Source organism: Antennarius striatus, chromosome 5 (assembly GCF_040054535.1).
Source record: "Antennarius striatus isolate MH-2024 chromosome 5, ASM4005453v1, whole genome shotgun sequence".
Taxonomy (NCBI): Eukaryota; Metazoa; Chordata; class Actinopteri; order Lophiiformes; family Antennariidae; genus Antennarius; species Antennarius striatus.
The window spans coordinates 6,495,115-6,508,519 of NC_090780.1; the positions used below are offsets into that span (position 1 = coordinate 6,495,115).

At 40.7% G+C, this 13,405-nt stretch overlaps 1 protein-coding gene across 5 annotated transcripts in view; it reads left to right on the forward strand.

The window, feature by feature from the left end:
- The window catches only part of chd6 (chromodomain helicase DNA binding protein 6), a 184,320-nt gene that overhangs the window by 80,239 nt on the left and 90,676 nt on the right, over nt 1-13,405 (forward strand). For all 5 annotated transcript variants that reach the window (XM_068315292.1, XM_068315293.1, XM_068315291.1 and 2 more), the window contains 6 exons: nt 5,560-5,736; nt 8,345-8,488; nt 8,625-8,723; nt 9,145-9,301; nt 12,091-12,301; nt 12,700-12,895. In XM_068315292.1, coding sequence (XP_068171393.1) covers nt 5,560-5,736; nt 8,345-8,488; nt 8,625-8,723; nt 9,145-9,301; nt 12,091-12,301; nt 12,700-12,895 — 984 coding nt within the window. The remainder of the gene's footprint in view (nt 1-5,559; nt 5,737-8,344; nt 8,489-8,624; nt 8,724-9,144; nt 9,302-12,090; nt 12,302-12,699; nt 12,896-13,405) is intronic.

The following is a 13,405-nucleotide window of genomic DNA, read 5'->3' on the forward strand; positions in this document are numbered from 1 at the left end:
CTTTCCTCCACCCGTTCCATCCTGTCTGTACACGCTTCTTCACCTCTTTTCCACACTCTCCATTGCCCTGGACTGCTGACCCTAAGTACTTAAAATCCTCCACCTTCTCGATCTCTTCTCGCTGTAGCCTCAACTCTTCCACTTGGGTCCCTCTCATTCACACACATCTACTCTGTCTTACTGCGGCTAACTTTCAGTCCTTTCCTTTCCAGGACAAACCTCCACCTCTCTAGCTTCTCCTCTACCTGTTCCCTGCTCTCACTACAGATCACAATGTCATCTGCAAACCTCATGGAGATTCCTGTCTAACCTCGTCTGTCACCATAGCAAACAAGAAAGGGCTCAGAGCTGATCCCTGATGCAGTCCCACCTCCACCTTGAACTCCTCTGTCACACCTACAGCACACCTCACCACTGTCTTACAGTCCTCATACATGTCCTGCACCGCTCTAACATACTTCTCTGCCACTCCAGACTTCCTCATACAATACCATAGTTCCTCTCTTGGCACCCTGTCATAAGCTGTCATACTCAAAACATACTCAAACTGTCATACCCATACAACTTTATAATTTTTTTCTTCTTTTTCAATTTTTACTTTTAGAGCAAGAGAGAGAGATAGAGAGAGTGTGTGTGTGTGTGTGTGTGTGTGTGTGTGTGTGTGCGTGCGTGCGTGCGTGCGTGCCGGCGTTATGTAACAGTTAAAATACTAAGTATACATATTATTAATTTGAACTGAAGTGAGAAAGTGTCAAACTAAGAGCAAGCAGTTAAAAAAAACGACTGGAGTGGAGGCAGTGACAGATGTGACACAAGCAGTTTTCAGCTGTCTGGTTAAATGCAACATGCAACAAAACAAGAAACAAGTTCACCAGGTAACTTTAAATAAACCAACATAGAGGCAAGCTGAAGGAGAGGAGGAAAGTGCGTTTGCACGAAGAAAGAGAAGAGGAGCGCCAAGAGTATAGGACTAAGAGTAGGGATGTTGAATGTTGGAACTATGACAGGAAAAGGTAGAGAGTTGGTTTGACATGATGCAGAGGAGGAAGGTAGACATACTCTGTGTCCAGGAGACCAGGTGGAAAGGTAGCAAGGCTAGAAGTTTAGGAGCAGGGTTCAAGTTGTTCTATCATGGTGTAGATGGGAAGAGAAATGGAGTAGGAGTTATCTTGAAGGATGAGTTTTTTAGGAATGTCCTCGAGGTAAAAACAGTGTCAGATGGAGTGATGAGTCTGAAGCTAGAAATAGAGGGTGTGATGTTCAACGTTGTTAGTGGGTATGCTCCACAGGTAGGATGTGAGCTGGAGGAGAAGGAGAAATTCTGGTTGGACTTTGATGAAGTGATGCAGAGCATGCCTAGAAGTGAGAGAGTTGTCATTGGTGCAGACTTCAATGGACATGTTGGTGCAGGTAACAGAGGTGATGAGGAGCTGATGGGCAGGTTTGGTATCCAAGAGAGGAACGCAGAAGGACAGATGGTAGTTGACTTTGCAAAAAGGATGGAAATGGCCATAGTGAATACTTTCTTCCAGAAGAGGCAGGAACATAGGGTGACCTATAAGAGTGGTGGTAGGAGCACACAGGTAGAGTAGATGTTGTGTACACGGTTTAATCTGAAGGAGATCAGTGACTGCAAAGTAAGAGTAGGTGAGAGTGTAGCCAAACAGCATAGGATTGTGGTTTGTAGAATGTCTCTGTTGTCGAGGAAGATGAAGAGGACAAAGACGGAGCAGACGACGAAATGGTGGAAGCTAAAAAAGGAAGAGTGTTGCATGACTTTTAGGGAGGAGTTGAGACAGACTCTGGATGGCAAGGAGGTGCTTCCGTATGACTGGAAAACCAAAGCTAATGTGATCAGGGAGACAGGTAGGAGAGTACTCGGTGTGTCATCTGGAAGGAAAGTAGTTAGGAGACTTGATGGTGGAATGAGGAGGTACAGGAGTGTATACAGAGAAAGAGGTTAGCTAAGAGGAAGTGGGACACTGAGAGGACTGAGGAGAGTAGACAGGAGTACATGGAGATGCAGTGTAAGGTGAAGGTAGAGGTAGCAAAGGCCAAACAAGAAGCTTATGATAACTTGTATGCTAGATTGGACAGTAAGGAGGGAGAGACTGATCTATACCGGTTGGCAAGACAGAGATGGGAAGGAAATGCAGCAGGTTGGGGTGATTAAGGATAGGGACGGAAGTCTATTGACAGTTGCCAGTAGTGTGATGGAAAGAGTACTTTGAAGAGTTGATGAACGTGGAAAATGAGAGAGAACAAAGACTAGAAGAGGTGACTGTTGTGCACCAGGAAGTAGCAAAGATTACTCAGGATGAAGTGAGGAGGGCATTGAAGAGGATGAAGAGTGGAAAGGCAGTCGGTCCAGATGATATACCATTAGAAGTTTGGAAGTGTCTAGGAGAGGTGGCAGTAGAGTTTTTGACTGGGTTGTTCAACAGGATCTTAGATAGTGAGAAGATGCCTGAGGAGTGGAGGAGAAGTGTGCTGGTGCCCATTTTTAAGAACAAGGGAGATGTACAGAGTTGTGGCAACTACAGAGGAATAAAGCTGATGAGCCATACAATGAAGTTATATGAAAGAGTAGTGGAAGCTACACTAAGGGCAGAAGTGAACATTACAGAGCAGCAGTATGGTTTCATGCCAAAAAAGAGTACCACAGATGTAGTGTTTGCTTTGAAGATGTTGATAGAGAAGTACAGAGAAGGCCAAAGGGAGCTGCATTGTGTTTTTGTAGATCTGGAGAAAGGATATGACAGGGTGCCCAGAGAGGAACTGTGGTATTGTATGAACAAGTCTGGAGTGGCAGAGAAGTATGTTAGAGTGGTGCAGGATATGTATGAGGACTGTAAGACAGTGGTGAGGTGTGCTGTACATGTGACAGAGGACTTCAAGGTGGAGGTGGGACTGCATCAGGGATCAGCTCTGAGCCCCTTCTTGTTCGCTATGGTGATGGACAGGCTGACAGACGAGGTTAGACAGGAATCTCCATGGACTATGATGTTTGCAGATGACATTGTGATCTTCAGTGAGAGCAGGGAACAGGTGGGGGAGAAGCTAGAGAGATTGAGGTTTGTCCTGGAAAGGAGAGGAATGAAGGTTAGCCGCAGTAAGACAGAATACATGTGTGTGAATGAGAGGGACCCAAGTCGAAGAGTGAGGTTACAGGGAGAACAGATCAAGAAGGTGGAGGATTTGAAGTACTTAGAGTCAACAGTTCAGTGTGGAAAAGAGGTGAAGAAGTGTGTACTTGCAGGATGGTACGGGTGGAGAAACGTACCAGGTGTGATGTGTGATAGAAGAGTCTCAGCTAAAATGAAAGGTGTACAAAACTGTGGTGAGACCAGCGATTTTGTTTGGTCTAGAGACAGCTTCACTGAGGAAAAGACAGGAGACAGAGCTGGAGGTAGCAGAGATGAAGATGCTGAGGTTCTCTTTGGGAGTGACCAGGAAGGACAGCATCACGAATAAGTACATCAGACAGCACATTTTAGAGGTTTTGGAGATAAAGTCAGAGAGGCCAGACTGAGATGGTTTGGACATGTCCAGAGGAGAGATAGTGAATATATTGGTAGAAGGATGCTGAGTTTTGAACTGCCATGCAGGAGGCCTAGAGGAAGACCAAAGAGGACAGGGGTAGATGGAGGCAATTGATTCGCTGTGGCAAACCCTGAAGGGAAAAGCCGAAAGGAAAATAAGAAGAAGAAGAAGACGAAGAGGCAAGCTGAAGAAAACTTAAGGACAACTGTAGGTGTGAGTGTTTGCGTGCGTGTTTGTCTGTGTCTGACTGGCATTGCGCCCGGAGTTTCCCCCGCCTCACGCCTTAAGTCAGCTGGGATAGACTCCAACTTCCTGTGACCCGTGACAGCAAATAAGGCAGTAACAGAAAATGGATGGATGAATGAATGTAGCATCAGGGCGAAACATAACATATCTGAAGAAATGAAAGATCTAATACAGAGAACTGCTGATCAAGATAGTTTGGAGTTGAAAACCAATCCTTTTGTAAAATATGCCCTGTTTGACCCAAATGGAATTTTGGCCACTTCAAGTATTACATGGAACAGTTGAAAAACCATTCAACATCATCAATGTCAGAAACATGGGCTACTGAACAAAAAAACATGAATTTCTGCTTGGATAACATTTGAGATAAAGTTTGAGACTTTAAAGAGCATGTTGATATCTTTTGACAATATAATAGCATGTATAACTGTTAAGGTGTCTGTAACAAATGGGTTCATTCTTGGGTATATACTGTCTGTCTGCTGAGTGAGGTTAATTTGATCTTTATATTCCTGTTGAGAAAACTGGCAAGGTCAACTTCTTGTTTTGACTATCTGATGTTAACAAACCTTGTGTTCCTCGGAAGAATGTGAACATGGTTATGCTCTAGGTTAAAAGGCTAATATGTGGAAGTGGATAAGAGTATGAACGTGTATCAAAATTCAATGTATGAACTGGTTGAAAACAATGTCTGAATTGGCTGACAACATATTGTAATGAGAAAGATGTTTGTTGAGGCTGGGGGACAGGAATTTCACAAGCCTGTTGGCTTTTTTTTTCGGATGTTGTTGTTGATGTTGTAAATGTGACGAAGGAGTGAAACATGTCCGAAAAAAAATAAACTAATAAATAAATGAAATAACATATAAAAAAAGTGAAGGAGGCCTGATTACTTTCTGAATTCACTGAATCTGGCAACTGTGGTTGTATCCATATTGTTGTGTGAATTTTAAAAAATCAAAGAGATCCACCAGGAATCACTAAAAAGTCCTGCTATGGAGTATTGTGTCTCACCATTGAAATGTGTTCTAAGAGTAAATTGATCCAGTTTATGATATTTTATTTACTATATTTCTATCTTTGGAAGATTCTTTTTCTCAATATTTAGAGAAGTAAGCAAAAGGTTTTGATTATTCTCAACAGTCTCTTCCATTATGCATAGTGATGGAGAAGTTTTAAATTTTGAATACTGTGGATGGAGCTGAATTTTGAGATAATTTTGTGAGTGCCATCATTTAATGTAGAGGATTGCAGTGACTTGACTTTTTTTCATTATGGATTGAGTTCTAGATTTTAATTGCTATTAGTGGAGAAATTGGTCTCTCTTTAACCCTGTATGTCATGCTTAATGTCTTGTATGATACAAACTGCCTTTTGAGGTGACGTTGTTCTCAGTCTGGTTTTTGGCTCCTTTAATGTGTTCTTGGTGAAACATTTAGTTAATGTAATTCATTTAAATCACACCATTTCTCTAACCTTTTTTTCCACCAATATTCACATAAAAGGGTCACTGTTGCTTTACGAGCAGTCTCGGATTAATACATTGATACTACTGTGTACCACTGATTAGTTTGAATTTAACCTTAGATATTCAAGGAAGGAAATATGCATTTTAATTTTTCAACTGTTTCAATATTTATGCAGCTGCATACTGCTTTTATAGGACTGTAAATGTGAATGGACAATGGAGACATGTCTTTTGAGTCTTTCTCTGAACCCAGTGGTATGTTCTTATGAATGTGCCATTGTCATTCTGCGTCTCAACCACAGGGTAACAGTATCCCAGGTGTGCTGAAGTTTCACGGAATGATCACAACCTTTGAGATGATTATGGCTGACTGTCCGGAGTTAAAGAAGCTCCACTGGCGCTGTGTCGTGATTGATGAAGCTCATCGACTGAAAAACAGGAACTGTAAACTGCTGGAGGGATTGAAACTGATGAATCTGGTCAGTCTCACTTTATGAGTGATGATTTGGAAGTGACTACTTTCAGTCGTCATTTGCCGTAGCTGTTATCTTACTGTATATTTGATCATTTGTTGGGGAAGTGAAAAAGTAAATGGCGTCTACCATCACCTGCATAGACTGCTCTGTCATTCCTGGACTCGCATGACATTTAGTATGAAGATGAAAGAGCTTACAATGATTTTGCACACTGAGGAGAAAAAAAATAAAGGAATTTTCTTCTGCTACCATTTTCTATGAGCCAAAACTAAAAAAAAATTCTATATACACAAGAGACCATTTCTCTCAAATAGTGTTCATAAATCTGTCTAAATCAGTAATAGTGAGCACCTTTTCTTTGCCAAGATAGTCTATCCCCCCTCATACTGTAGGTGTGGCATATCAAGATGTTGATTAGACAGAATGAATATTGAACAGGTGTACCGTAGACTGGCCACGATAAAAAGGCCACTCTGAAATGTGCTTTTTTGCTCTATTGGGGTTGTTGATTTTGGCGTGCAGAATGTTGGTCCACTCCTCTTCAATGGTTGTGTGACGTTGCTGGGTATTGGCAGGAATTGGAACATACTGTCCTATATGCTGATCAAGAGCATCACAAACATGCTCAATAGGTGACATGTTGGCAATGGAAGAACTGGGATGTTTTAAGGAATTGTGTCCAGACCCTTGCAACATGGGGCCGTGCATTATCATGTTGCAACATGATCTGATGGTCTTGGATGAGTGGCGCAAAAAATGGGTGTCAGGACCTTGTCACAGTGTCACTGTCCATTCAAAAAGCCATCAATAAAATGCACCCTTTGTTGTCCACAACGTACACCTGTCATTACCATAACCCAACGTTGACATCAGCAAACCAATCACCCACTTGATGCCACATGCTCTCTGTGGGGATCATCTGTAAAACAAACAACTGTCCAACCTCCACCTCTCCACGCTATTTGCCCACTCCAGTTGGTTACGACTTCGAACTAGTCAGGTCAAGATCCAGATGATGATGATTAGTATGGAGATGAACTTCTCTGAGACGATCTCTGACAGTTTGTGCAGAAAAAAAGTTTTACAAACCGATTGTTGCACCAGCTGTCTGGTTGACTGGTCTCAGGTGATCTTGGATTTGAACATGCTGGATGTGCAGGTCCTGGGCTGCTGTGGTTACACATGGTCTGCGGGTGTGGTGACAGTGGGATGCACTGCCAAATTGTCCGAAATGCCTTTGGAAACAGCTTATGGTAGGGAAATGAACATTCAATTTGCAGGCAACGGCTCTGGTGGACATTGTTCCAGTAAGCATGCCAATGGCGCTCTCCTTCGAAACTTGCAACGTCTGTGGCATTGTGCTATGTGACAATAGGGCATACTTCAGAGTGGGATTTTATTGTAGTCAGCCTAAAGCACACCTGTGATACAATCATGCCATCCAATTAGCATTTTTATATGCCACACTATAGTTACTTTATACTTGAACCTTTTGCACAGAGAGTTGTCAAAGAATCTGGTTGTACACTTGTGTATAATGACAATAAAGACATTCTATTCTACCTGTGAGGTGGGATGGATTTTCTTGGCAAAGAAGTGGTGACTAATGCTGATTTAGGCAGATAAATGAACAATATTTGACAGAAAGTCTTTTGTGTATAAACGAAATGTTTGAATTCTTTGAATTAAGCTCAAGAAAAATTGGAGTAAAAAACGTGTTGCATTTGCATTTTTATTTAGTTTCTGTGTGTTCTCTCCACCAACACTACAAAAACTAGCTTTTTTGTAGTGTTGATAAACAGAAGGTTATTCCCATTCAGCAAAGCAAATTACACTTAAGAAATTTGTAAGGAGGCCAGCCAGAATGTTTTTGGTCATGAGGGATAGTTAATTATTGAACTAAATAAGACTTTGGAAGTTTATAATGGTGTTGGAAGTCCTTGGTGGATTTATTGGTGGATTTATTTATTTTTTGGTAATTGTCTTGTTGCAGTTCTGCTTCATCCTTAATATTTTACCGGTTGTCTCATGGATTTACGCTAAATCTGGTGTCCATATAACTGCATTGTAATTTATTTATTTTTTCAATCTGAGAGCTGCGTTCCAGAAATCCAAGTTTTTGCTACATTCACACCTGCAAACTTGTTTGGTCTTCATGTGTCTCTTGGAGAACAAAAGTTTCTGCTTTGTACAGAAAATGTAAACATGTATACAGTAATCCCTCGCTTATTTGCACTTCAAGATGCACAGCTTCACTACATTGGAGCTTTTTAGTAGGTAGTCACGTGATAGCATAGGAGCATGCTATTGGCTGACAGCAACCATGTGTGCACTGCGTTCCGAGACTCACCAAACCTCCTGCAACTGTCTTTGTATTTAAGGAAAGTCACAGGAGTCTACAGGAGTTTGGGATCAGTAATACAAATATAAGCTGGTTTAATATCAGTATGGGGAGGGTTCATAAATGATTAAATGTATACTAAATGTATACTACATATGTGTGTGTGTGTGTGTGTGTGTGTGTGTGTGTGTGTGTGTGTGTGTGTGTGTGTGTGTGTGTATTTGTATACTGTATTTGTATATATATATTATATGCCCATATATTAAACAGGAGCACAAGGTTCTGCTGACGGGAACACCTCTGCAGAACTCAGTGGAGGAATTGTTCAGCTTGTTGAATTTTCTGGAACCACTTCAGTTTCAGTCAGAAAACACCTTCTTGGAAGAATTTGGAGACCTCAAAACAGATGAACAGGTAGGGGAAAGAAAAATGTCCATTTAGGTGTTTCAACGACTGGCAGTGTTGTGTTTTTTTGTGGGTTTTTTCACATTAAAACAGAAAGAAGCAACCTTACTGCGGACATAAAGTCACACCATCCTGTCTCCAACAGGTGAAGAAGCTCCAGGCCATTTTAAAGCCAATGATGTTGAGGAGACTGAAGGATGATGTAGAAAAAAACCTGGCACCTAAAGAAGAGACCATCATAGAGGTAGAGGTTCATATGTATGTGACTGATGTAACGTTTTTTATTTTAAAAAATGTTTGTCACTGCTTATATTTTGGCTTCTATACTGCATTTAGAATTGCTAAATATAATTCATTTGTGTTGTATAGACTGGTTTAGAAATCACCTGTACCCACAAGAATCTGACATATGCTGTAGAACATTAAATCATAATTATAAAGACATGACTGTTGGTCTTATGAGTGTGTCCATGGCCCACAAGTTCAAAACTCTGATTTGTTTTCCAAAACCTAAAATAGTTCCAGACCATTCCAGGTAAGGACTAAGGACTATTGCTAATTTTATGCAATATCAAAATGTGTGTCTGTTTTTCTGTCCCTGGGGAGATTGTATTGGATCAAATTATATCCTACTAATTCTACTTCTCCTCATTACGTCTTTATAGGTGGAGCTCACAAACATTCAAAAGAAATACTATCGAGCCATCTTGGAGAAAAACTTCTCCTTCCTGTCCAAAGGAGCAAACCAACACAATATGCCTAACCTCATCAACACTATGATGGAGCTCCGCAAGTGCTGCAACCATCCCTATCTTATCACAGGTGAGAGAGAGAGAGAGAGAGAGAGAGAGAGAGAGAGAGAGAGAGAGAGAGAGAGAGAAGAAGCACATCCAGGAATTTATGTTCTACATCAAGCAGGATCAGGAGCAATTTCTTTCGATCAGTTCAACCTGCTGAGCTTCACGTGCTGGTGACAGCCTCTCATCCCTCCGCATCTTGTCATCTTTTTACTCCACAAACTGCGCACAATGAAATCTGACCCCAGCCACAACAAAACACAAGCTCAGTCTTAACAGTACGCCCCAGATACTCTTTAGTCTCTTTAGTAAACTTTCTTCGGAACATATTTTCTACAGTATTCCTGATACATGTTTATTTTTTCAGATTAGATAAGCATTGAGCCTTTTAACCTTGTAATTCTTCTGGATGAAAGCATTGCTCTATTTCAGTGTAATATTCTTCATAGCCTTCTGTGTTTATCTGTGTTTATGTGTGGGTGTGTGTGTGTGTGTGTGTGTGTGTGTGTGTGTGTGTGTGTGTGTGTGTGTGTGTGTGTGTCCGTCTGCATAAGGCTTATCCTCAGCGTCATAGCGACCAGTTTCATAGCACATGAAGACGCTACTAAGTCAACTCTAGTTTTTGATGAATGACAGCAGTTTTAGCTCTTTTTTAAGTGATCTGAGAGCTGCATATATCCAAAGCGACTACACCGGTCATTAACAAACAGCCTCAGCCTTTATTTACAGCCTAAAAGATAATCACTGTCACCAGTCAAGGTTTACGTTCAATTGACCCAAACTCTGGCCTAATCCAGAAATCAAGAGGTGAATTTATCAGTCATTCCCAGTCTTGTGAGAGACAAAGGGGGGATACGTTCACACACACACACACACCACACACACACACACACACACACACACACACACACACACACACACACACACACACACAGCACGTTTTTATCTTATTTACAGTTGCCTATGAGCATGAGTAAATTGCTATACTGATTCATACTTTATTGATCCTGAAGTGGAATCAGTTTTCTATAAAGTTGTACTGCTCCAGAAAAAAAAACCCACAGTGAATGTCATAATAAGGAGAATTTAAGAATGAAGAGCTAAAAAGAAATCATAACAAATAGAGAGTACATAAGACAATAAAAATGTACACACAGGTATGAACAGCTTTTAGTGTCCCAGTTTCCATTCCTCCTCCTCCTCATGTAGCGATAGCAGACAGAGATTAAGGAGGGATGGCGCCCACCAGCTAACAGTTCAATAAACTTCACAAATACAAGAAAAAAACCTCCACGTTTGGTTTTACCTCTCTGGTAACATCCCATGTTTCATTAAACTGTGTTAGCTTAGCTTAGGTTTTGTTAGCCAGCAATCTCTCATTGTCCATGATGATTGTTGGAAAACACAGCTTCATTTACCTCCTGTCCATAATCATCTGTTGTCCCCTCCACTGATCTCTGTCCTATTTGCAAACATTCATCGTCAACTGCTTCATCAGCTGTGGCGGTTTGCAGGGTCATTTGCAAACACTGTGTTTTTTTTCTCCACAAATCCTCTGTGATGTTAACCAGCCGGCCTCAGTTCGACCAGCTATCTCGTGTTTACACAACGAGTCATGTTCAACTGACTGAGAAGGTAGCTAGACGCTTACTGCAGAAAAATTAACAGTTATGGTGTGAAAAACATGAAAATAATAAGAGGGAAATACCTAGTAGTGAAGTAACTAGAAGTTTAAAAGTCCTTGACTAGTGCGAGCAGACGGTAGCACCTATGCAGTCATGTGGGTAGCCCACATATTGATTTGATCAATATTCAATCGAAGATTTTGAGCATCACGGATCTGTTTGAGGCACGACATTTCGAATACAGCGTTGTTGGACATCTTGCAGCTGAATGATAGGAATTAAAAAAAGCATAATCTTCTTCTTCTTTTCCTTTTGTCTTTTCCCTTCAGGGGTTGCCACAGCGAATCAATTGCCTCCATCTAACCCTGTCTTCTGCATTCTCTCCTCTCACACCAACTACCTTCATGTCCTTTTTCACTACATCCATAAACTTCCTCTTTGGTCTTCCTCTAGGCCTCCTGCCTGGCAGTTCAACTCTGCATCCTTCTACCAATATATTCACTATCTCTCCTCTGGACATGTACAAACCATCTCAGTCTGGCCTCTTTGACTTTATCTCCAAAACCTCTAACATGTGTTGTCTCTCTGATGTACTCATTCCTGATTCTATCTATCCTGGTCACTCCCAAAGAGAACCTCAGCATCTTAATCTCTGCTACCTCCAGCTCTGCCTCCTGTCTTTTCCTCAGTGACAGTGTCTCTGGACCAAACAACATTGCTGGTCTCACCACAGTTTTATACACAATATTGGACCTTTAAAATTATTGAAAGCCCTGTAACACCACACGTGAGCGTTTGTGTATTTAAGTGGTATATCATGTTCTGTAGTACAGCACATAATATAAGTGTTTACATGAGATAACTCCCTCTGTCACTGAGTATTGATGACTGTATGTGTGAAAGTACAGTCTGTGATGAAATCAGATCACAACAGCAAGACAAACTCAGAGATATTGACCAGAATCTTCATCTCTCTGATGTTTTATTATTATTATTAGGAATTTATTGAATCTATAATTGCACAGCTTTACTGAATTGTGTCCAGTAGGCGAAAGCAAAGAAACCAGAGTTCAATTTCATCTTCAAATTATACTGATTAGATATGAACTAAATACAATAATTTTATCCCTGTACAATTTTTTGTAATCTCTAAGTAGAAAAACGTTCATTGCTCTGTCTTTTCCTTTAGGGGCAGAAGAGAAGATTTTGGAAAGCTTCAAGAAGAGTCACAGTGCAGATGCACTGGATTTCCAGCTGCAGGCCATGATCCAGGCAGCCGGTAAACTGGTGCTGATCGACAAGCTGTTGCCCAAACTTTTAGCCGGTGGACACAAAGTCCTGGTGTTCTCCCAGATGGTCCGTTGTCTGGACATCCTCGAGGACTACTTAATACAGAGGCGGTGAGGAGCTACATCAAGGCAGTGTAATGAAAATCAAACGAAAGGTCTTTAAACCTGCGGTGTCAATCAATCATTCCCCCCTTTGGAGGCTTTCAGACACTGTGCCTGGCTTTCATCAGTAGTTAAGAGGCAGGCTGATGGATTATTGTCAATGGCACCATAGGGGACTGTTTTGTTTACCTGATTAATTTATGTACTGCTGTGAAGATAAAGTGAAAATGAAAAATTAAATTTGAAAAAGTTATTTTTACATAACTTTTACACTGCAGCTTTAAAGAGAGTTAGGGGATAGTTTAGAAGAGGAGACAAAGATAAAAAAATTCTGATCTTAATTTGTGAACGAACAATATCATATTGTTTTTCTGCAAAAGTTAATCAATTTCTTCATGTTCTCTCAGCTACACATATGAAAGAATCGATGGTCGTGTGCGAGGGAACCTGCGACAAGCTGCTATCGACAGATTCTGCAAAACAGACTCAGATCGCTTTGTTTTCCTGCTGTGTACTAGAGCTGGAGGGCTAGGAATCAACCTAACTGCTGCAGATACCTGTATTATCTTTGACTCAGACTGGAATCCCCAGAATGACCTGCAGGTGAGAACAAGTAACAGCTTGCATAATCTCTCCTGCCAAAACAGACCAAAATGTTAAAAGTTAAATAGTATGAACTATACATGAACTACAACAGTTAAAATACAAAATCTTGTAGACAACACTCTTATTTTTACTGCCAGCTTTGATGCATGAATTGTGGCTTTTATGATGCTTTGCCATGCTAGCTGACAAAATGTGAAAAAACACCAAAAGATGTCTGACACATGTTAAGAAATGGCTATTCTTTGTATTTTTGATGTATGGATGTATAACCAATACATATTTAAATTCAAAATATTTCAAACTTAATGATATGTTTGCCAAAGTATTTAATTTGTGGGTGAGGAAGAAATTGTGGCTTCGCCTTTTATGTAACAGACCATCATTTGGTTATTTTCACAAAAATAAAATTCAATGATTTACAAAATATTTCCTGTGCATGTGGGTGATTTAGACATTTTCGAAGTCTGATTTTAAAAATAATTTGAATTCTGAGATCCGAATATTTGC